Source organism: Manis javanica, chromosome 6, assembly GCF_040802235.1.
Source record: "Manis javanica isolate MJ-LG chromosome 6, MJ_LKY, whole genome shotgun sequence".
Classification (NCBI taxonomy): domain Eukaryota; kingdom Metazoa; phylum Chordata; class Mammalia; order Pholidota; family Manidae; genus Manis; species Manis javanica.
The window spans coordinates 87,347,021-87,370,665 of record NC_133161.1 but is presented as its reverse complement, the minus strand read 5'-3'; the positions used below and the strand labels follow the sequence as shown (position 1 = coordinate 87,370,665).

Here is a 23,645-nt window from a genome sequence, read left to right as displayed (position 1 = left end):
CCCTCTCTCCGGGCGTTCACACCCCTCCCTGTAGGTTCGCGGCCCCCGCCGTCCCCCCACCCTTGCGTCCCTCGGAGCCTTTCCGGGGGAGGCCCGGGCTCCCGCGCCGGGCCCCGGAGAGGCGTGCGCCCCGGCCGCGCGAGGTGCGGGCGAGCGAGCCCGAGAGGGCGGGGGCCGGCGGGCGCGCGGGGGCGGGGGAGCGGCCGCGACACGTGTGGCGGCGGCGGCGGCGGCGGGGGGGTCTCGGCGCCCGGGGCTTTAAGAAGGTGTGGAGGGGGGCGGGCGCTTTCCCAGGCCTGGCCGAGGGGCGTCGCGCAGAGGCGGCGGCGCACGGCGGCGGCGGACCACGCGCTCTCGGCGCCCGCAGCCCGGCTCCGCTCTCCCGCGGCCCAAAGAAACTTTGGGAGCCGCCGTCTCTCGCGGAACTTCCCGGCGGGGCTGCGCTCCGAGCGCTCTCCACTTCGCTGCGCGCGGCTCGTCGGTCCCGGCGCCTCCCAAACTGAATGAGCGAGCGGCGCTCGGGGCGCGCGGCGGCGGCATGGAGCGCGGTTGCTGGGCCCCGCGGACTGTCCTCCTGGCGCTGGTGCTTGGGGCGACGCTGAGGGCGCGCGCGGCGGCGGGCTACTACCCCCGCTTCTCGCCCTTCTTTTTCCTGTGCACCCACCACGGGGAGCTGGAAGGGGATGGGGAGCAGGGCGAGGTGCTCATTTCCCTGCACATTGCGGGCAGCCCCACCTACTACGTACCGGGACAAGAATACCATGGTAGGTACCGCGCACCTCCGCGCTCGCCGCCCGGCCGCTGCGCCCGCGAGCGCAGCTGCTGATCCTCCTTTCCCTCTGCCAAGGGGCCATTGGAACAGGGACCGGGCAGCCCTTACCCCAACATCGCGTTCTGTGGAGGCACAGAGAACAAAGTTAGTGAGAATCCAGTGGCGAGTTGGGATTTCTTCACAATCCCCGCACCACACACTCCCTCACGCGTCTCCTGATGAGCGGATTCTTGTGAGAAATGCCTGAGAATTTGGGGGTTGGCGTCTTTCTCCTTGACTCCTCGTTCTCGCAGGCGACACGTTGAATGACTTCGCGCATCTTGTTTTCTTAACCCCAGCTCTCGGATTCCAGACCTTTGTCCCTTTCCCGTTCCCCCTGAAGGGTACCCTGGTGGCTGTGGGGCTGGCGCTGGGCTTTGCTGACCGTCTGGTGACAGATTGACGCGCCCCGGTCCGCGGCTGCCCCGCGCCGTCGCCTGCCGGCTGCAAAGTTCCCGCTGCTCATCAGCCAGAGATCCCTCTCATTTCATTCAGGCAGTCCTCCTGAAACGTAGCGGCTGCTTCCAGCTCTCTATTCTTTTTCAAGTGCCATTTAAAATGTCAGTAATTGATGTTTTTTTTTTTTTTGATGACTCTCTTACTTTTCACATGCTGCTTGTTTTTAGAATGATCTCTGGGTTGTTTATTAGTGACTGTCTTTTTATCTGCACAGCCTTCATTTCCAGGTAGGGGTTGTAAGCCCCTAATAATTTAAAGGTACCTTTTTTAAAAGGACCATTATGGAGTTCTTCATCACAACTAAACGTTACTGAAGAAGCAAAATTTAGCTCCAGAAATATAATTTTATGCAATGTATGCATTTCGACTATCTTAAGCTAGTAAACGAGTATGTGGGAAAATAAGATTTTTTTTCTGTTACTTCCGCTGGAACGTCTGAATATTTCACTTACATGGAGCTTTCAAGCCGTGACAGGCACTATTTAATGAGAATTTCAAGGCAAAAATACTTATACCCAACCTAATAGAAACTATCATCTAGTAATCTCATATTACAGTTTCGATCTCTTGTAGGCTAACGATTATTGACATAGCAGGAGATAAGCCATGGAGCAGTTGGCATTTCAGATAAACCTGCATGTAAAAATGATAAGAGTCCCTAAGTTTTCTATTAAAAACCCCTTCATATCTGCTTGTGAATATTCAGCCTAAATAAATGCTTTCTAGAGGTTTAAAACACTGGTTTAACAACTTTCTTGTGGCATGGTGGCAGCCTTGTCTGTAAAGAAGGAGTCTAATTTGGTGGAATTTTAGCTTTGGATAATTAATTTCTGTAACTAGTCCCTTCTATAATAAAAATGCCGACCTCGTTCTTTTCCAAGAACAATCTGGTGTTTGTCTGAGGCCATGACAATCTAAGTGGAAGGACTAGCCAATATGATGGTAACCCAGACCTCACCCAAAGACTGATTGACTCAGCCTGTCAACTTGGTGTGACCCTTAGCAAAGGTGCCTGCCTGTTTTTAGTTCTGAGAGAGAGTGGTAGGTTAGTGAGCCAATGGGCCAAAAGGTATGACTGTCAGGTTGTGATGGAAGACCATGCGATAGTACAAAGCCTTCTTTATTTATCTGTTTCAATATCCTTTGTAAGGTGCCGGCATAGACTTAAAAATACCAAAATATGACACATCCTTTGCTTTTGCTATAAAGCTAGCAAATATAAATCAGTCTAAGATTGACCATAAGCACATACCTAAGTCTGAAAAGGAAAGAATAATACAGAGTAAGAATAAAGTATAATACTTCAAGTTGGACATGGGGCTGGGGGTGCAGCAGGGCAAGTCTCAATTTCTACCTCTTTTCTGCCACCAGAAGAGGTGGAGAAATTTTATTTTCTAAATTTAAGAAGATAACATTATTATAAGCTTTGAGAATAGTTTATATCAGATTTTAAATTCCTGTAACTGTTTTGTCAAATATACAGATTCTGGAACTGGCTGTATCTACAGGCCCTAGTAAGAGTTTTTCCCTATAAGATGATCTACAGTTAAAAGAAATGTTTGAAAATGAAATGATGCTCACATGTGTCTCTTTTTCTTTTAGATTTTTGAAAATTAATGTTAAAAATTATATAGCATCTTTAAGAATTGAACTGATCAGAAACTTAAATGTATGTTTGTGTTTAGCTCATTTTATACCATACTAAAACATAAGGTCATTTGCCCAAAATTTTTTAAAGGTAATAAATCGGCAAAATATTACCTTGATATTTCATTCCTAACCAAATAAATCTTTAAAATGTAACAGTTATGTCAGGAAAAATCCATCTTATCTACGATTTACATTGAACTCAACATTTGGAGGAATTATGTTGGGTTCAGCTGATGGTTGTCACTTTTTGACCTACAATAATGCATTGAGATAGAGGGTGGTATGTACAATGACACCTAACACAGGACATTACTGCACCTTAGACTGTGTCAGCTGCCCTCTGAGGCTTGTACTGTGTGACAGAGCTCTGAATGTGAAATGGGAGAGGGGGGCAAATATCAATCTAGTATAAAAGTGGTTCAAAATTATGGGTCTCTGTATATGTCATATTAAAGACTTCTCTTGAAAATCTTCTGAAAAAAATATATACTACTAAAGAATCTGAAGCTTGTGTGCCCAACAGAATTGCCCATGTTTCCAGCTTCAAGTAGTATATCCATCTATTTGCAGTTTCAGCAACTCTGTAAACAGTGCATGGTTACTTCTGCTAGTTTTTATATTTTTAATGAAAAGGTGTCACTCAAGTACCTCTGTTTCATCTTCCTATATCTTTTAAACTTTGTTGTCTATGACTGTTGATATGGCACCATAAGTCACAATGAACTCTGGTGTCTTTGTGTGAGCACACCACAGTGCAGAACTCAGCAAAAAGGGGCTCTCATATACATCATGTTGAATTAGAAAGGTCTCAGGATCAGAAATTAGAATTTCTTTCTTAGAATTTCTCTTTTTTTGCACATGACCCAAAATAGGGTCAATGTTGCAACATGGTTTCCAGGCCCGGGCCTGTTTTTTTTTTTTTTTGTATAAGTTGCAAATGATGGGAAAATAGGAAATGGAAACATAAATGGTCCTGTCAGGTAGCCATTTCTCTTTTCCAGCCATGCCCGGTGATTCGCTGCTCCTTCGTCTAGGGGCCAAGGCAGTATTGTGAAACCTACAAAGGCTTGGTTGATATCTGCACCTTTCCTTTCTCAATTTAATCCCTCTTCTTCACCCCCTGCCCTCAGGGGTTACCCACTTTTTTGTTGGCAGACCCTCTTCTCCAACTGATTTATAGTTAATATGACTTGTCCATATTAAATTCTCCCACAGTCTTGATGACAACTGTGCAAAGATGTTCTCCTCTTTTTGTTTCAAAGAATTTTGGCATCACTCAGTAGGCATAATATATTTTGGGATAGAAAGACTTTTTAGATACCCCTGAAATCATGTGAGTACCTTCCTACTCATAAGATTGTTTTTTGCCCAGTCACCATCAGAAAGGAGAGGTTATACATTAGAAAAAAAGTTGTGAAGACCAAGCACAGTTAAATGAGTCTGTGAAAGTGCTTTAGCTTTGGTGAGACAATTATATGGATTCCATAATAGACTAGAATCCCTGTTATTACAATGGCATAAGGTGGGGAAAGTGTCCCATTGCAGTGAAAAATATGCTCTAAAATATTGATTGAGGGGAAAGAATTTAGTCATAGACAGAACTGAATTGGTAATATGGCATGATGCTTTAAAAGGGGGACTTTATTGTATTTTGTAAATTCAGTGTCACTATTGATAGTTCCTTCATGCAACATTTCTTTTCCATTGTTTATTTAATCCTCTGTGAGGTAGGTGAGAAAATCAACTCCTACTGCTAAAAAACCAGGATTACGTATTTAGGGCACTGCGTTATAACAATTGCCAGTATTACTATTATAAGTATGTGTATTCTGGAATCAACTGGTTGCAATATTTTAAAAAATTGCTGTTCAAAGGCAGTGCAATGTAATGACTTCTCAAATACCAGAATGATATATATATCAGACATAATTTTTGATAATATACCCCAGATTAAATTCTTTTCAAGGATATTATTTTATTATTTGAATTAAAATAACCTGCCATTGCTAAGGTAACTGTGTTGTTCATCAGGTATGTGGTTATATTGTTCTTTATATGTCTCAGATTCTGGAATCAGCATTTTGAAACTCTCAGACTCATTTGTTAAATATAATTTATAAGTGAATTTATACAGCTGTGTCCTGCTTGTATGACTATGAAAACTGAGCATTTAAAAGCATTTTGCTCTATTTGTCATATATTTCATCTTCCTCTCTACAATCTATTTCAGACATCTTTTACCATGGTTCAGATTGTTTCTTAAATCATATGTCTTGCTTTAACATGTGTTCCCTATTGAGTTTCAATTCCAAGGATAAACTAAAAAAAAAATCAGGTCTTTAGAATCGTATTTGAAAGCCTCTCATTTAGGCAGACATTCTTACTTCATTTACAGCACAATATTACTACAAGTTATTTAATTAGAATATTTCTCTCCAGTTTTCATGACTTTATTTTAAACTATTTTCATTAAAAATGTTAAAGAATAAATGAGAAAGTTGTACCATTGTGATCACATATTTTTTATGTGAATAATAATTCTTATTAAAATAAGAATTGTCTTATTCTAATACATTTTCCTTTTCATCTTTAAAAAGTAGGTGATAGGAAGTTTGATAAGAATTCAAAGTCAATACCATTGACTTTCAAATTGTTTCATAAATTAGTTTCTTTCAAAAGAAAATATATAAAATTGATCTTTGATATATTTTTTCCCCTCTCTGGAATTGGTTAATTTTATAGAATGATCTGGGAACTTTACATTACCAATTATTTAGGATATGTTGCATATTAAGCCATAATTGTTCTGATTATTTCAAACGCTATTTTGACAAATTTATTGGTTCTTTAATCTTCCCGAATTGTTGCTGATGCCCTGACCCCTTTATATTTCTAATAGCCTGTACATTTGAGAAGCATAGAGTGACCAGTACTTTTTGAACACTGGCATTTAAAAAAACTTGAATATATTTTCACACAAATAGATAGTGTTTTTTTCCAGTTCTTTATGTCATATAGAAATAGAAAAAAATGGGTGACCCTACACACTGTCAACAAAAGGAGGAAGGCACAGTGTATCCTGTTAGAACGGGCTGGGTCACCAAGAATAGAAAGAAGTGTTGAGGCAGTGTCTGTGTAATGATGACACTCAAGTATGCAAAGGGGAATTCATTTTTCTAACTATTTTGGTTTCAAGAAACATTGTGGTAATTAATCTGCCCCACCTCTACCCCTCCAATTTTAGAGTATTCATAAAATGCTCATAAAAATTCATTGAATAACCAAACTGTGTATTTCAACTTATAAACCTTAAGCAAAGAAGTATTAACTCATTTCAGAAATTGGTATTAAATTTTCAAATATGAAGATTTCATAATGACTGCTCTAACATAGGAATGGTGTATTAAAAAAAAAAATTCTTGGCTCTCATGAAATTCCCCACGAGACGATCTCTCTTTAGTTTCAATTATGTAGCTCAGAGAGTAATTTTTGCTATGGTAGGTGCCATGCCCATCTTATTGAAGGCAGAGCCTCTAAAGGGTTGAATGCTGTGCCTAGGGTTAACCAATTATTTCTAAAACGTGTGCTTCTCTAAAACTGTGCACATTTTTTTCCCTTCCTTATTTGACACCCTGTAGGAACTAACTACAGAAACTGGATTTGGGGGTGTGTGGAAGGGTCAGTACAAAGGTACAGAGGTTGGTTTGTGGCTTAAGGCAGCTCTAGTCACTCCAAAAACAAAGCTAAGGTAATTAGCTTTTGAATGTCACAAAGAGATAGTTATAGGAACTCTGAGGTTTCAAAATAAACATTGAAAACCCAGGTTACCATTTAATGCTAAATTAGCTTTTCCTTAGCAAAGTAAAATTTTATTTGGAAAAGAGGAAAAAGTAAATTTTATTGATTAAAGGATTCTTTGAAACTGTAGGATAACTCACAAATGTTTCAAATAACACTGGTTATTGGTTATTGTTGTATGTCAGTGCCCACAGACCAAGCGACATGATAATAGTTTTTACCAAGAAGTGGTATGTTCACCTCAGAACCTCCTCCATCTGTATCTTGCCTGCTTTCTCCCTTGACGCCTTTCTTCCTCCTCCTAAGTTTTCTCATTGCCTTTCCTCTTCTGCTCCCTTCCACCATGTCACAGGTCCTTGCTTTCCCTCTCCTCTTTCTTCCTCTTTTCTGTTTTACAGCTATTCCTTTGCTCTTTGTATTCTTTTTATCTCTTCCCTTCAGATTTCCTGTCATCATCTCTACTCCATTTCTCTCCTCTGACTATAAAATGAAAAATACCAACATTTTAATATCAATTATTGTACTCATTGCACATTTGCAAAATAGAAGTTTTTATATTGCTCTGCTACAAATTAATGTTATCTTTCTGTGATATGCACTTGCCCTTTTAAAAATTATGGGTTACTTTTTCCTAATAGGAAAGTGGGCCCTTCCTCCTACATTCTTAGAAGAGTAAAACCTCTTAGAAGAACTTTCAAGCTTGTATCTTTTTAATTCTGAGATAGCTGCTTTCCCCACTGTCAGTTATGTGGTCCAACTATAGAATCTGAAGTTTGTGTACAGAAGCGCTTATATACACCGTGTGGATATAAATTGTAGAAGTTGAAGAAATGCATGTTGAATTGCTTGACTCTAAAAGGAGCTCGATTTGGAGATGTGTGAATGCTTGAATGCATAGACTCTTCCAGTAAATCGATGGACTGTCTCTGTCATCACCTCAGCCACCTCAAGTCATCTCATTTACTGGCTTGTTTCATTGCCAAGTCTCATAATTGCAGTTCCATAGCTAAGAAGTTCCGATGCCATCTTTTTAGGCAGCTGGTACTTGACAGGCAGTTCACATAGGGGTAGGGAACCTTGGTAAAAGACAAACGTTAGACTGGGAGAGCAAGATCTATTCTCTTGTTTTGTACCATGTGAACTCTGTCTACTTCAGCTCAAAAATTCAAAGACTCCTTTGCTGGGAGTTCAGAGTTATACTGAAAGAGAAGTCTAGGGAGGCATAATGATGTTGTGGAAAGAGTTCAGCTCTGGCAGCAGAGAGACCCTTTCTCTGCCGCTTAGATGTGTGCTTTCAGCAAGTTACCTATCCTCTCTGAGCCTCGGTTTCCTCATTTCTAATGTAGAAATAATGATATGCATATGTTAGGGTTGCAATTACTAAATAGGTAATGCATATAAAATGCCTGACACACAGTATTAGATAGTATGTGTTATCATCTGGTACAAGCAACATTAGAGGTAGATAGTTGGAACCATGAAGATAGGAGCTGCTCACCCAGTGTGTGTCTTGTTAGTTGCCTTGTCTTTATGTGGTACCTTTCAAGGGCAATTCCAAATTGAATATATTAGGAGGGGATCACAAAAGTAAAACAAAAATCAACCCATCACCAAATACGTGTGATCAGAAAATGCTTCCCAGCCAAAATAAATATACGACTTGGCTAGAATTAAAAGTTAATTAGTATGATTCCAGTCCAACCAAAACGTTTATTAACTTAGCCAATTCCTAAGTCAAACCTTCCTGTTCCTAAGTTGAGTATATATCCTTAGCTGATGGTTGTTTAACCAATTTTGTGGATGTAGGTGGTAGTCTGGAAAAGATGCCAAGGTAAGTAAATATTGACATCAGTTTAATACATTTTGTCAAATCATATAATATATATGCCTCCAGCCCATGTAAAATAATTTAAAAATACAATACTGTTTCAACCAAACCACAACTGAGACAGATGGATTTTGATGGTGGTCTCAGAGTTCACCAGGTCCTCCAGGACTGACTGAGGATACTTAAGTCCACAAGTGGTCAGGTGGTGAAGTGGAAGGCTAGTTCACTTATAATAAAAAACATACTGGTCAGGATAAAGGCTCTGGCTGGGCAGTGTATTCTGTCTGTCCACTGTAGCGAAGTTTATATGGGTGGGCAAATGATTGTTAGTAGGTTGTTTGGGAGCATGGAGTTAGATGACCTCAATGGCAGATTTCAGCATCTAGGAAAGTTACTCTCCAACTCACATCAGCTGGGCTGGTTGGCATCTTTTTCCCTAGACAGCACTGGAAGAAGACTATCATGTCTCTATATTCCATAATGCCTCATTATAGGGCATGCATTGTCTACCCAGTCATCTCTAAAACTCCCTTTCTTTTGAGAACAACTATGCATCCAGTTCAAAATACTCACCTCCAAGGCTCCCTTACCATTAATTTAGTGAGATGAAGTTGAAGTCCACTGGGTGGGGTCTTTAGAAAGATTATTGATACAATTGGTAAAGATGATTCTTAAAAAGACTAAAATATTTTTTTAAATAGTCTATGATAGTAATATAATTTAAAGTAATAGTTTCAAAAGTACTTGATTTTTGCTCTACCCTTACCCACTTCTTTGACCAGGGTGTAGCACAACCATCTTATGACCTTGAGGATAGTGGTCTCATGCTAAGGATGGTGGTCCAGGAATTTAGAATGAGTCTGGGTCTATACTTATACCTTTGAGTATCTGTACCAGCCTGGAATTCCTCTTCTGGACTTCCTGTCACTTAAGAAAAATTAGTCAGGTTCCTGTTATTTACAACTGAATGTAATCCTAATTATTTCTTTCTTAAAATGATAATCCTAATTTGTTCTCCTAAATACACAAATATTGCAGTTTACAATCTCTTCGGTCAGTCACAGCATTTGGGGCAAGCTCTGAGTCGCTCTGTCCTCCTGTAGACTTGCTTGCGGAGACTTTCATGAAACTAGGATGGTTCCTAAGAAACTTTTGGTGATATATTTTCAAAATATCCCTCAAGGTGTGCTACTTTTGCAGGTGGTGAAAATAGTGCACTTTATGTTAACTTTTGAGTCATGCTTTGAGAAGGTACCCTGTCCCTGACCTTCAATTTCTGGAGTTCCTTAACTGACAATTTATGCTAGTTAGTTTCCTTTACCCAACTTTATTTCTGGACAGTCCTATCTCTCTAAAATGCGGTATCACCATATATAAATCCTGTTGACATTTAAAACACGGAGATGTGTGCCTTAGCTGTGAATGTGAGCTCTGCCTCAACCTTAACCTTGTTTGTTATGTCTGGCTCAGCCTCTAGGACCGAATCCAGCATTGTCATTTCTCTTGCTTGCTGCATATCGGCAGAGGAAACAGGCATCTCATTCTTACCTTCGGGAACATGTCATCTTTTCATTCAGGCCGCCTTTGTTATGAATGTTGAAATATCCCATGATCATGGGTCCAGTTCTTTTCTTCCTTTTCTCATGTAAACACTTCCTGCATGTCATCCTGAAAAAAAAAAGTTTTATGTCCAGTGTTTGTCATGGAGGAATATGAAGAAGTTAGTTGGTTTTAGGCTCTTTTAGAAAAAGTGGGTATGCATTCCCATACCAAACACTGATACTATAAAATAATTTTTTAAAAAAGGCAGCTCAAGGGTTTAGGAATAAGTCAATAGCAACAATGTTAAAGTAGCACTTAGTATGTGCCAGGCACTGATCTAAATTCTTTCCATATATTAATTCATATAATTCTTACAACAACCTCATGAGGTAGGTACTGTTATTTATCCTCCTTTTATTTTTTATGTATGTGGAAACTGTGTCAGAGAGAGATACGTGTTTTGCCCAAAATCACAAAGCTGTAATGTAGGAATGCTCAGTATGTCTTGCTCCAGAATCCATACTTTAAACCTGTATGCATTTATTTTTAGAAATGACAGTTATTTCAAGAAAGTGATAATAATAAGAAATAATAAAAGACATTTTAAGAAAGAAAAGATAAACAAAAGCTAATTTTGTTATTTAAAATAAAGATTGTGAAATTAAACCAGAAACATGATATTTATGCCCACCAAGGCCAGAATTTTATAGTCTCTGATAGTCTTTGACAAGATATTATCTTCCAGATACAATACAAAGAAAGATGTCACTTAGTATACTGTTGACCTGAAAGGCTAACATGCCTTCAAAGGATGATGACAAAATAATATAAAAATGTGATTTGCAATTTTGCTCAAATTTATTTTTAACATTTTGAGGAATGCAATTTTTATTAAGATTTTCAAGTAAATAAGAAATTAGTCCTTTGACTCACTAATAGAACTTACGTAGGACCTGAATTTAAGAGGAAAGTTACAAACTTAGGCAGAGAGATGTTTTAAAAGGTTTTCATTGAAGTTCATCTATTTGTAATACATTTCTTCCTTTAGGAAATTCCTTTAAGTATTACCAGTTGCAGTTATAGCCTGTGAAACAGAGTGATGTGGCACACAGTGAAAGTCCTGGTAACAACCCAGAGCTTTCTGCAGTGTCTGACTTGCTCACTGGTCAGAGATCTGCTCGCACAGTAATACTGACACCAGTGGTGTCGTGTTTGTTTTGTATTTGCCAATGTAGGGTTGTTTTACATTCATGGATCAGATCTTTAAAAATCACTCTGTTGAGCTTGTGTGGATGAGAAAAAGGGAGCAACTGCCAAGGACCCGCCCCTTCCCTTGCCCCTAAATAATCCACTGCCTGCTTCGGAGGGCAGAGGTCAGCTCTAGGCTTTGCAGCAACCAGGCCATGGTGACACATGAGGGATTGCAAGGCCCTTGGTGTCTGGTGCTGAGAAGCAGGGTCTGCTTTTGCCTTGTATTTATATTAGTAAAACAAATGTTTCCTGATTTGTTACCACTATACTTTATCCTGAAGCTTGCCATCAAATCTGAACTGAGATCCACTGACCCCTGGTGGAAGCTAAATCAGAGGGTGGAGAACATATTCAGGGTGAGGAAGCTTTCTATTCGGAACCCATGGAGTTTCTCAAAGGGCCTGAAGCAAGGACCATGCTTTCACTTGGAGAAAAAAATTTGCTTCATTGGACTTTAACGAAAGGATGGTAGCTTTTATAAAGATATTACCAAAAAATATAGAGAAGATCCACATAGAGATGTTTTCTTTTCTCAGGCGGGACAAACCGGATCACTTCTCCCTTCAGCATTCACTGATGAGTTATGCCAAGTTGTTTATCTAATGGGCAAATGTAGCCCCGAGGATGGTGTAGGAAGCCCTAAGACTGCTCACCTGGTGATCTGACCTGATGCACATATTAAACCTTTTAGAGTATTTCTCTCAAGCACAAATGGTTTATGTCAGCCCTTTAACAGAATCTATGATACAGATACTTCAACTCTAAATCAATTGTGAAGTGTTTTAAACACATAGAACACTACAATAAGTGAAAATTCAAAATTGGTGCCACTAATGAGTACCCAAGGGATACCTATCTGTATTCATTGAAATAAAATGCAAATGCTTTGGAAATCAATCTCTTCACAATTGCTAAAATAATACCCATTGATTTGACCCGCATTGCTGACTGATTCTTGCTTGTCTGAACAAGTTTGTCCTGTTGCAGCTATACAAGGTGTTCCCAAGTGTTCCTACAACATAAGGAAAAACATGGAAACCCTGAAAAAGAACAGGAATCTTGAATGAGATGCATGCTTGGTTGCCATCCTGTAAAAACCATTAAAAGTAAAAAGTCCCCTTTGATTAATTAAAGGTGAATAAATGTTTCTGGTGAAACCAAAGAATGTTTCTCCTTAGAAGAGTTGGTCAGTGAAAGAAACATAATCAGAAGTCAAGGATGGTTATTGGTATATTTCCAAATAAAAGAATTTCTTAAGCTTTTATTTTGCCAGTATGTTAACAGCCTCTAAATCTTTATTTTTACTCTGTTAGAGCTGACTGATTTGGATAGTTATGAATTTTCATAGCTGTCAGTGCTCACAGAGCTGTACAGTGTGGAGAGGAGCAGGGGTGCCCGGGCTCTCCAGCCACTTGCCACAGAAGACACTCTGGCTGAGTCGGGCTAAAGAAATTTGTTAATAGGAGGTGGTTTAACTTGCAGAATGGAAAGAAAACCCAAACACTAGTCTTAGGAATGATAATAGTCTGTCAAAGAAGAGGCAGTGGTTGACTGCTAAAGGCATTGTGGTAGGAAAAGTCACGATTTTCAGGCTTTTCTGATTTTTCTGGCTTTTTTTTCTGATTCTCAGGCTTTTCTGGCCCCACAGTTGGGATGATACCTCTCCAACTCCCTTTCTTTCTTTTCTTCCCCCCCTTTTTTATTAAGGTATCATTGATATACACTCTTATGAAGGTTTCATATGAGCACCATTGTGATTACTACATTCACCCATAATATCAAGTCCCCCCCCACCCCATTGCAGTCAGTGTTGATCAGTGTAGTAAGATGGCACAGAGTCATGACTTTTCTTCTCTGTGAACACGCCTACACCATGTGTACCAATCATAATGCCGCTAAATCCCCTTCTCCCTCCCTCCCCACCTGCCCTCCCACACCCTTCCCCTTTGGTAACCGCTAGTCCCTTCTTGGAGTTTGTGAGTCTGCTCCTGTTTTGTTCCTTCAGTTTACCTTCTTTGTTATACTCCACAAGTGAGGGAAATCATTTGGTACTTGTCTTTCTCTGCCTGGCTTATTTCACTGAGCATAATACTCTCCAGCTCCATCCATATTGTTGCAAATGGTAGGATTTGTTTCTTTCTTATGGCTGAATAGTATTCCATTGTGTATATGTACCACATCTTCTTTATCCATTCATCTACTGATGGATACATAGGTTGCTTCCATGTCTTGGCTATTGTACATAGTGCTGTGATAAACATACGGATGCATATGTCTTTTTGAATCTGAGAAGTTGTTTTCTTTGGGTAAATTCCTAGGAGTGGAATTCCTGCATCAAGTGGTATTTCTATTTTTAGTTTTTTGAGGAACCTCAATATTGCTTTCCAGTTCCCGTTCTTTCTTGTGTCACTGAATTCTAATTCCCGGGACCACAAGTCACATTGGCCTGCCTGGGGTATGACCATTCCGCTGAGATGGATGTTGGGGTGGGAATCCTTGAGACATCTCTCCAAAGGAAATTCGAGGTCCTGTTACCCCCAAAAAGGGAGAGTAGGTATAGGGCTGGCAAAAACAACAAATGACTGCCACGATATTCAGTATATATGTTTAAGGAAAAAGGATGCTGAGTGACTTCTGGGATAGCAGGGAGCTGTTCACAGCACAGGACATGAGGAGCAGTGTTCTCTGGAATACTGTAGCATCCTTCACCTGGGGAAGAGTTTTAGGGATTTTTTGTGGGAAGGAGCAGGGTGCAGAATTATCTTCTTATTTTACATATAGATCTAGCCTTAAAGTGCTTTATCATGTGTTTATAGTTTTGTGAAAATGTCTAATTCTCTTCTGAAAGCCACACAGTGCAGTACAGACTGGGCTGTGTGTACAGGAAGCACACATTCTCTGCCCCTCTTCACTTCAGACTCCCAGGGATCTTACGTTCAGTGACCTGCAAGGAAATAGTGAAGGTAAATTATTGAGTACATGCCTCTTCCTTCATGCGTCATGAGAGACAAATCATCCCTATTCACTGCTTAAATGCTTCTCTCAGTCCTCAGCCTGCCAGGACCGAAGCCTCACTTCTCACAGGTGATCACCTGCTCCTCCTTGGTGCACTGTGCTCACTGGGCCTCTGGGATTCCACCCCTCCTTGTTTCTCCTCACCTCCCTGGCCACCCCTTCTCTGCCTCCTTTCAGTTTCTTCCTTTCTTCCCTGACTCGGTAGTGCTGGGGCGCCGGGGAACTGTCCTTCCTCCTTTTCTCATTTTCATCTGCCCCATGTCCCTAGGGATGCCATCCATCGTGAGGCTTCAAGTGCTGTCTGCACACTGGGACTCCCATGCAACTCCCTGAACTCCTATGTCTTACTTCTTACTCAACATCTCACTGGGGTGCCTATTGGCATCCAAACTTAACATGCCCCCAACTGAGCTTCTTGTCTCCCTCACCCTGCCACCCCCAAAGCCTCCTCTTTGAGTCTCCTGAACTCCCTTCTTGCCACTTGAGTCCTTACTGTAGTTGAGTCCCTAAACCTTCTTTCTCTAACATCCCACATCCCATCCATCACTAGGTCCTACTGGCCTTGCCCAACACCACACCCAGAAGCTGCCACTGCCACCACCACCTCTCACCTGGATCATGGCAGGCTCCTGATCACTCACCTGCTTCAGTGCTTGCTCACCTTCATTTGAGTCTTAAAATAGCAGCCAGAGTGATCCAGTTAAAACCAAAATCATGTTGTTCCTCTGCTCCATGCCTAGGGCAACTGTACATTCCACCAAGTTCCCCGGAATAGCGCTGATCTGCCTTAGTTTCCCCAGTGTCTCCTCCAGTTTAGCATTTTTACCAACAACAATACCTGAATTTGAATGATTAATTCTATTGTAATACTATCCATGTCTTTCATTGCTCCCCATCTGTTTATGAGAAACAGAGCAAATCCTTGGCATGGCCTGTAAGGCCCTAGAATATCTGGTTCCTCTGTGACTTTGATCTTATTTTCTCCTTACTTTTTTCTCCTTACTTTTCCACTGAAACCATAAGGGCATCTTTTTCTTTGAACACACAAGGGGCCCAGATCCATCTCAGGGTCTTTGCACTTGCTGTTTCCCTTTGTAGCATGCTGTTCCCCAGAGAGCCACATCCTGCCTCCCTTCCTGATTCAGGTCTGTATTCCAATGTTCCTTTCTCAGTAAGACCTTCCCTGACCACACTATTTGAAACTGCCCCCTCCTCCCTTCTCCCTACTGCTGCCAGCCCCCAGACTGCTTTATTTTTCTTCATAGCTATTATCATCATCTATATATTTCACTCTTTAACTTCTTTGCTTTCTGTGTATCACCAGTATAATGTCTTTAAGTTCCATCAAGGCAGGGATTTTGTCTGTTTTGTTTGCTGCTCTATTGCCAGTGCCTAGAATAGTGCCTGGTATACAGCAGGCACTTTAAACATTTTGATTTATTGAGTCAATGAGCAAAAATAGCACTTGGGAACCTGGTCTATCTCAGTTACAATTAAAATTGTGTGAAAGTGATAATTGCAAAATAATCAAGAGGATAATATATAAAGGTGGATTTATGAGTACAATTTCTAAAGGTTGGCCTTTTGAATCTATGATAACTATGTTGAAAAAAGTCTGAAAACCATGTTTCTATTTTCCCACCCTTCAAACTTACAAAATTCTCATGACTTTTATAAGACTGCAATGCTATTTATAGAAGTCTGTTGGACTGCCTTTGCTTTAACTATATATTAGCGTATCCAAAAAAGTTCTCATAGCAATTAGTGACTACAATTATTAATAGAAACTATAATAGACTTTAAGGTCTTATTCCCAGAAGCTCCTCTAAGATGCACCATAAATAAATGTGAAGCAATTTTGATGAATGGGTAGCTAGTTTGTATTTAAATTTTCATCTGAATGGGAATAAATAATGGGAAGAACAGAGACCAAAATAGCTTGGCTCCATACTCAAGAGATATGTAATAACCTTATAGAAAACACACAAAAAAGGAAACTCAAAAAATGTCTCAAAAGATTTCATCTTTAAAGAGAAACCTATTTGAGCAGTGATAAATATATGAAGAGTGGCTGAGAACTCTGCATCTTCATTAAATTTCTCTTACTGATATACTGCAAATGTAGAGAGGATCAAAGGTTCCAAACTTGTAGATATTAAAATGATTGTTTCCAGGAGTCATTAGTGAGAATTGCTCAAGTCTTACTTATCAGATTTTAAAAATTCTTCCCATTCTATTTCTAACATATTTGAATACTTAAAAGCCTTTGCAATCAGAGGAGACTTAACTTGTAGGGATTTTCGGTGGTGGAGAGCACACACCCAAGCTCAGGGTACTGGCAGGATTCATTCCTGAACTTGGCATTTTCAAGCTTTGTGGCCTTGAGTAAGTGACCTCACTTGTCTGTTTCTCAGATTTCTCTTCTGAAAAGCAGCAATGATGGTAGTACTGTTTCATACATTTGTTAAGAAGCTTCAACGAGGTCCTGCATGTAAACCCCAAAACAATTCTGTGCCTGGCACAGAAAATAATGTTAAGTATTGTTGTTATTGTGGCATACTATCTGATTTTTTCCCCCTATAAATAAATCTGTATTCACAATGATAGGATTTATCCTTTTTTTTTTCTTAACATCATGTGCACACTACATTTACATTTTTCAAAAACAATTGTAATGGCTGCATAATATTCTATTGTATCATCGTAGCATAATTTATCAATTTACATATGTTTGACATTTAGGGCATTTTTATTTTGTATTAAATATTGTAAATACTATAATGAATATCTTTGCATATCTTCCAAATTTTGGTAAAATTCTTTCTAAGCTGTGGTCTTATTTTTATTTTTCATGAATTTTTATGCAGAATTACATTACATTAATACACTTATGAAAACACATGTTTGTTTCTTTTTTCTGTCATATTGCTTTTGCGCTTAGAAAGTTTTTTACTACTTAGAAACTAAGTAAATATTCACAAATATTTTTCCTATCTTAATATATTTTAAAGTGTAGATTAAAATAATTTGCATGCTTTGTTAGTGCATCGATCTAATTTGTTTGTGACTTTTTTTGTGGGGAAGGTGGCTCCTGTAGAAGCATTTTGTTGTTATACTAACTTTCTGTCATTACTTTCTTTGTCTTAGTTACTGTTAGAAATGCTCTTGAAAAAGCTGTCTCATGCACCATATGGATTTAATTTTTGCTACTGACTGCATTGGTTAAGTGCAAATGCCAGATGCCTTTAGTTAAGCCTTTAGGGGAACTTTGCTTCTTTCAGTGTGGACTAGTTCACTCTCCTGCACAGAATTCTTTTTGGATTCTAGTAGTCTGAATTGTGAAACATTGCTGGATCGGAAAAACTGCTGACATAATGAATATACTCTTTTGCTGATGGTACCTTTTTTTTGGTTCCAATCATAGAAGCATTTCTATCTAATCTTGTAGTACATATATATTATCTTATGCTTACACATATTAGCAGTGTGTGAAGCATCTACCTCTTTATCAAAGAAAATATTAATAAGCCAGTAAGTGAACACATATAATATGCAAACTGTGTAGGTTTCTCATTCTTTCTGAGCTGTCAGACTACTTTTGTTGCTCTTTAACCCTGATCTTTTCTTGTAAGCCTCTGTATCTCACCAGTCTTCTCTTTCCTGAACTTCAGGAATCTGTAGTGATGACTGTCCCTGCTATTCCAAACAGAAGTCAGGTGACTGACCAGTAATTGTGACATTGGATCCGCCCATACCTCACCTTCATTCCAGCCCTGTACTGCTTCTCAGTGGGATAGTACTGTATGTTTTGCCCTGGAATTTTCAGAAATACTCAGTGAGAAAATTTAGAAAGTTTAGTTATAAGATCCAGTGAAATCCTCTTTTATGTTGTCCTCAGGACTGAACCCTTCCAGTGCGAGAGAGGAAGTTAATCTCTTACTTGTAAGCAATTCTTGTTTTTATCCACATGTGTGCATGCAGACACGAATGGGATCAAACCATACCTAGCATAGTCAGCTTTTTTCACTCAGCTATGTCTTCAGTATCTTTCAATGCCAGTAAACTCAGAGCTTCATCTTTGTTTAGTGACTACATAGTATTACATATGTAAGAGATATGTAATAGCCTGATAGAAGACACACAAAAAAATAAACTCAAAAAATGTCTCATAATATTTCATCTTTAAAGAGAAACCTATTTGGGCAGTGATAAGTATAGGAAGGGAACAGCTGCTGAGAACTCTTGATCTTCATTAAATTTCACTTATGGATATACTGCAAGTGTAAAGAGGATCAGAGGTTACAAACTTGTAGATATCAACATGAACATTTGCAAGGGTCATTACGTTGTATGGATGTACACAAATATATTTAGTTGTATGGATGTACACAAATATGTTTAGTCTCCTCTAGCAATCAAGCTTGGTATAATAGATACAACATTGCAAGAGATTTTTTTTCCTTGATATTCATCATTCACTCATTGACGCCCAAATACTTTTCACAGTATAAATAACTAGAACTGAAATTTTAGGTTCAAAATTTATTCATAACATTAATAACATGAATACCTGCTGTCAAATTGTCCTCCAAAAAGATTACATTTGTTTACATTTTGTCTATCTGCACACACACACTAATACTAATGATATAATTCTTTTTAGTCTTTCTAAATCTATAAGTTTGAAAAATGGTAATTTATAATTATTTTATCTTTAATTCTTTGATTACTGTGGAGGTCAAATACTTTTCTTATGTCTCATTACTAATATGTGTGTGTGAATTATCTGTCAGATTCTTTACTCATCTCTCTAAAGTTCCTCTTCTTCATATTGATTTGAAGAAATCTTTAATCATGTTAATAAATCCTTTGTAATATATGTTATCAGTATTTTTTTCCCTGTTTACTTTTATCTTTAAATTTTTGTGTAGTCAAACCTATCAATTGTTTCTTTTATGTAGAGTGAGCATAAATGAGAATGACAGAATGTTTAAGTTTTGTGGTGCCTGAAATCAGACATGCCTGGTTTCTAATCCTTGTTCTGTTACTTTTTTTTTTTTAGTAGTTGATTCTCATTATTTTTGATAATTGTATTCTATAAAGTCTCTGAACAAACAGAACTAATAAACACTAAACCATTGTTCCTAGAGGAAAAAGAGTTAGGTTTCTGTGAGCCTCTGGTCATGTTTTCATCAACCGATTAATACACAACCTTGTTTTATGTGCTGTGTTTCTGTTTAAAGACATCTTGTTTAATGTATATTGTTGATTCATTAACATCAAATGCATGGCCTAGAGCACTGTAACTCATGGGTGAGCCTATTCTCTCGGTAAGGCATAGCCTTCTTGCACTTTGGAAAACTAAACACTTCAGCACTATGCTGGGGGGCCATTTTAAAGAGTGAAATCACCAACAAATAGCACAAAAATGTGAAAAATGTAGTACCAATAGATCTCAAAAAGGATACTTGTTTATAGTATGAGAGCTGAAATAAGAAGGCAGTGCATTGCCTTGTTTGACCTCAGTTGGGAATGTGCATGTTGGGTGACTGATTTTCTGCAACTCTGTGCATGTCCATGAATGACTGGGAAAGCACCTTGAGTATTGATTTGGGGGTTACAAATAAATTTTTCTGAGTAGGTGAATTAACAAATAAGGAATCCGTGAATAATGAGGTTTGACTGTCTACACTGCTGTGAAAGTTACTTAACCTAAGCCCCCTTCGTTTCTTTGTAAAAGAAGACTTACATCATAGTGACATGACAGTAAATGAGATTAGTATCTAGTAAGCTGGTGAATGTTAGCTGTTACTGTTGCATGGCTGCTGCCTTCAGTGTGCATATAAAAAGCTTCCTGAACCCTTCAGATTTCAAAAACATTCTTATAGTCTTTATCCTAGTACTTGTAAAAATGTTTTGTTTTTGCACTTAACTCTCAAATTTATTTGGAATTCATGTAAGAAGAATGGCAGTGACTTTATTTTTCTATTTGTTCTGCCAGTTTTTTCCAATACCATTTATTGAATAGGGCATTTTCTCCTACAAATTTTCAAGTATTCTGTTCTATAATACAAGTGATCTTTTATATTACATTTTCTAACTTGCCATTTCTATTATATAGGAATGTTATTAATTTGCATATATTTTTATATAGGCATATTATTGAACTCTGAATGATTTTTCAAATATTTTTGGGGTTCATGTTCTTCTATTTTTAGGGAACAGTTTTAAGGCATTCAAAAATGAGTAGGGTATGATTATGGACAGTGACTGTAATGGGGCTTGTGGGGGGGACTTGGTGAAGGGGGGACCCTAGTAAACATAATTTTCTTCATGTAAGTGTAGATTAATGATAACAAAAAAAAATGAGTAGGGCAGGATGGAGGAAAAAGGCAGATTGTATACAAACCAGAAAGGGGTCACAACTGCTTAATTTTACATCTTGCTGAATAATATTTATTTCCAACAGGTCATTAGGGCAAAAATAATACACTAAAATTTTAGAATACTTGAATTGGAGGGATTTCAAAACCCCAGCTGATTAATCTTAGAAGCATCTCTTTTGTGAGTACAAATACCTCCATTTTATGGGTGGGAAAACAAGGATGGTAGGAAACTTGCAACAGATGAGAAAAAATACAGCACCACATTAATTGAGTTCTCATTACCATGTGCTGGGCCTCTCTCTAAACCCTTTGTGAAGTTAACTCATTTATTCTTCAGAGAACCTGATGGGATAGGTACTAGTATTATTCCTGTTTTACAGTTGGAGTAATATAGGCACAGTATTGAAACCTACAGGATGTCAAACTAAATCAGTCATCTTTCTGATCATTCTGAAATTTTAAATGAATTTTGTAGAACTGGCTTTTATATATTTCAATAAAACCATGACAATTCATATTAAATTATTTTAAATGCTATGAGGTTTTACACTTAATGCTTTTTTTTTGTTTTGTATCCAGGCAGCATTGCAAAAATTTGACATGATTTAGCAGTTTTGGCTGATCATTTCCATCTTTTTTAACTGGCTCTTAATAGTCTAGTGCCTCATATCTCTATTTGCAAATGAATAGTTTAGATAAAAAAATAGTTTAGTGAAAAGAATTACTAGATGGTTAGATTGGGTTTGAACAAGGAAGCAATAATATTCTTTGCCTTTTTGGATCTTTGAAGGGATTTAATTTCTTCTTTACAATTACTTCCATTTCTAAAATTATTTCATACTTTAAGTTTGTTTTCCTTCTCTCCCCTCTCTTCATTATGTATTTTAATTTTTAAAATAATTCCCTAACTTTTCATTGTTTTTCATCTTAATAAAACATGCAGTTTGGAATTGGCCACATTAGGAATGAAAACACTATAGCTGCAGAAGCTTTATCCAACTTACCTCAGGGCAATGATCCCTTCTAATCTTAGAGGGATTGGATGGGCTGTGCAGGAAAAGGGTTTTGGGGCTCTGTCCTTTCTAGTTTTCTGCTCGGACATCGGAGAGCGAGGCCAGCCCCTCATTGCGGTCATACAGTGGATTCTTCTGCTGCTCAGGTATTTCTCACATGCATCGGCTAGTCCTCAGTAGCAGCTGCTGGTACCTGCAAACCTGGATATCAAACCAGCTGTTAAAGGGACACTCAGGGCTCCAGGCACCATCTCTGGGATAACCTTGTACACTCTTCTACCTCTGGTTTTTCAGTTCATAGTAAATAGAATTTTAGGACATTCCCCTTGCCTTCAGACATGTTTAACAAGCCTTTTAGTTGACTATTACATATAATGCATCATAAAGTGATATTTAACTGCCCAGTTTCTTTTTTTTTTCTTGAGAGAAGAGACTTTATTTTCCTTAAAATCAGCAAACATTCGTTGAGGGCCTGCTTTGTTAACAAAGTATTCTGGCCAATGAAATACAAATATTTGATGTTTTCCTGCCATCAAGGAATTTGTAAACTAGTTTAAGAAATGTGTCCTTGAAAAGAAAATAAATGGCAAGTGCAGATACCAAACGTAAATGATGTGGCAAGGAAGTGGCACAGGCCACATGAGCTATCAAACGTTAGATGTAGAGAAGACTTCTGACCTAGAGCAATCAGAGATAGTTTGGAAATAGACCTTGAAGCTTAGGATTCTGATAGGAAGGAGGGAGAAAAGGGGCACAACAAAGTGGCAGTAGAGAGTTGTAGGAAAGGTTTAGTGAACAGTGAGCCAACAGTCCTGCTGGAAGTGAGAAGTTATTTAAAAGAGAGGTAAGGCTAAGGTTGACTTCAGCAGGTTGGGCTTGATGCCTGAGCCTTGCACACCAGGTTGAGGTACTCCTTGGGGCAGCAGGTAGCCACTGAATGTTTATCAGCTGGGTAGCTGTACCTTGAAAGCCTGTTAGGAATTGCACCTCTTAGGAGGCAACTGACAGAGGTCTGTTAAAACCCTGGGAAGTGTTTCAGCCTTTGTGGGGCTGTGTAAGGTGAGCTGGAGTGGTGGAAGCCTGAGGAAGGGAGATTAGATACTAGGGTACTGGTAATACTAAGAGGAGAGGCAATCCAGCAGAATGGGTGAGAGTGTGGGCTCCGTTGTTGGTCTGGGTGGGCTAGAATCCTGCCTCTCTTCCTATTAAGCCTCGGTTTCTCAGCAGCACTCATCTCTTAGAGCGTGTAAAGGGACCAGCCCGCTAAGTGGCATGCAGTCAGTGTTCAGTAAATGTTCGTTATTACTGGAATGTTGGCAATGAGGAGGCTGCAAAAGTCACAGGGAAGTTACAAAGGAAAGATAAGAAGGCTTGACCAATTGGTGTGAGGGCAAACCAAGAGAGAGAATCAGCAGTGACCCCAACATCTGAGTTGTTTAAGAAATGATGGAAACAGTGGCAGTTTGTGGGGAAAAGTTTTGGAAAGATGTGCAGATTCTCATGTGAGGTTGTGGATTCATTCTGGGTATTATTTTCCTTCAGAGGAAAGATGTGTGGGTTCCTCTGGGACAACCAGAATATTCTAAAATGGGCAGCGTGTTTGGTGTATTCATTCAATACCTACATTAGGAAAATAAATTCTGTCGTCTGGCATCTGGTACATCTATCTCTAATCTGAAACATTCATCTATGGATTATAAGAAGAACTACAATGGATTTTTTCATTTATATTCTTATTGTCATATGCTATGTGTGAAAATTCAGTGATTTAGTTTTCCTTAAATTCTAAATCTAAGATTTTGATGTGGTAAACAGATATACATAGGTAGGAATTATTCAAATGTTAGGAATAGGGAAAGAGCAAAGGATATTGGTTTGGATTAGATAAGTTC

At 38.8% G+C, this 23,645-nt stretch overlaps 1 protein-coding gene across 2 annotated transcripts in view; it reads left to right on the top strand.

Annotated features, from left to right (window-relative positions):
• The first annotated feature begins 397 nt into the window (after positions 1–397).
• RELN (reelin) overlaps positions 398–23,645 on the top strand; it is a 514,773-nt gene continuing 491,525 nt past the window's right edge. For both annotated transcript variants that reach the window (XM_037001388.2, XM_073238979.1), the window contains exon 1: positions 398–764. In XM_037001388.2, coding sequence (XP_036857283.2) covers positions 539–764 — 226 coding nt within the window. In that variant the 5' untranslated portion in view covers positions 398–538. The remainder of the gene's footprint in view (positions 765–23,645) is intronic.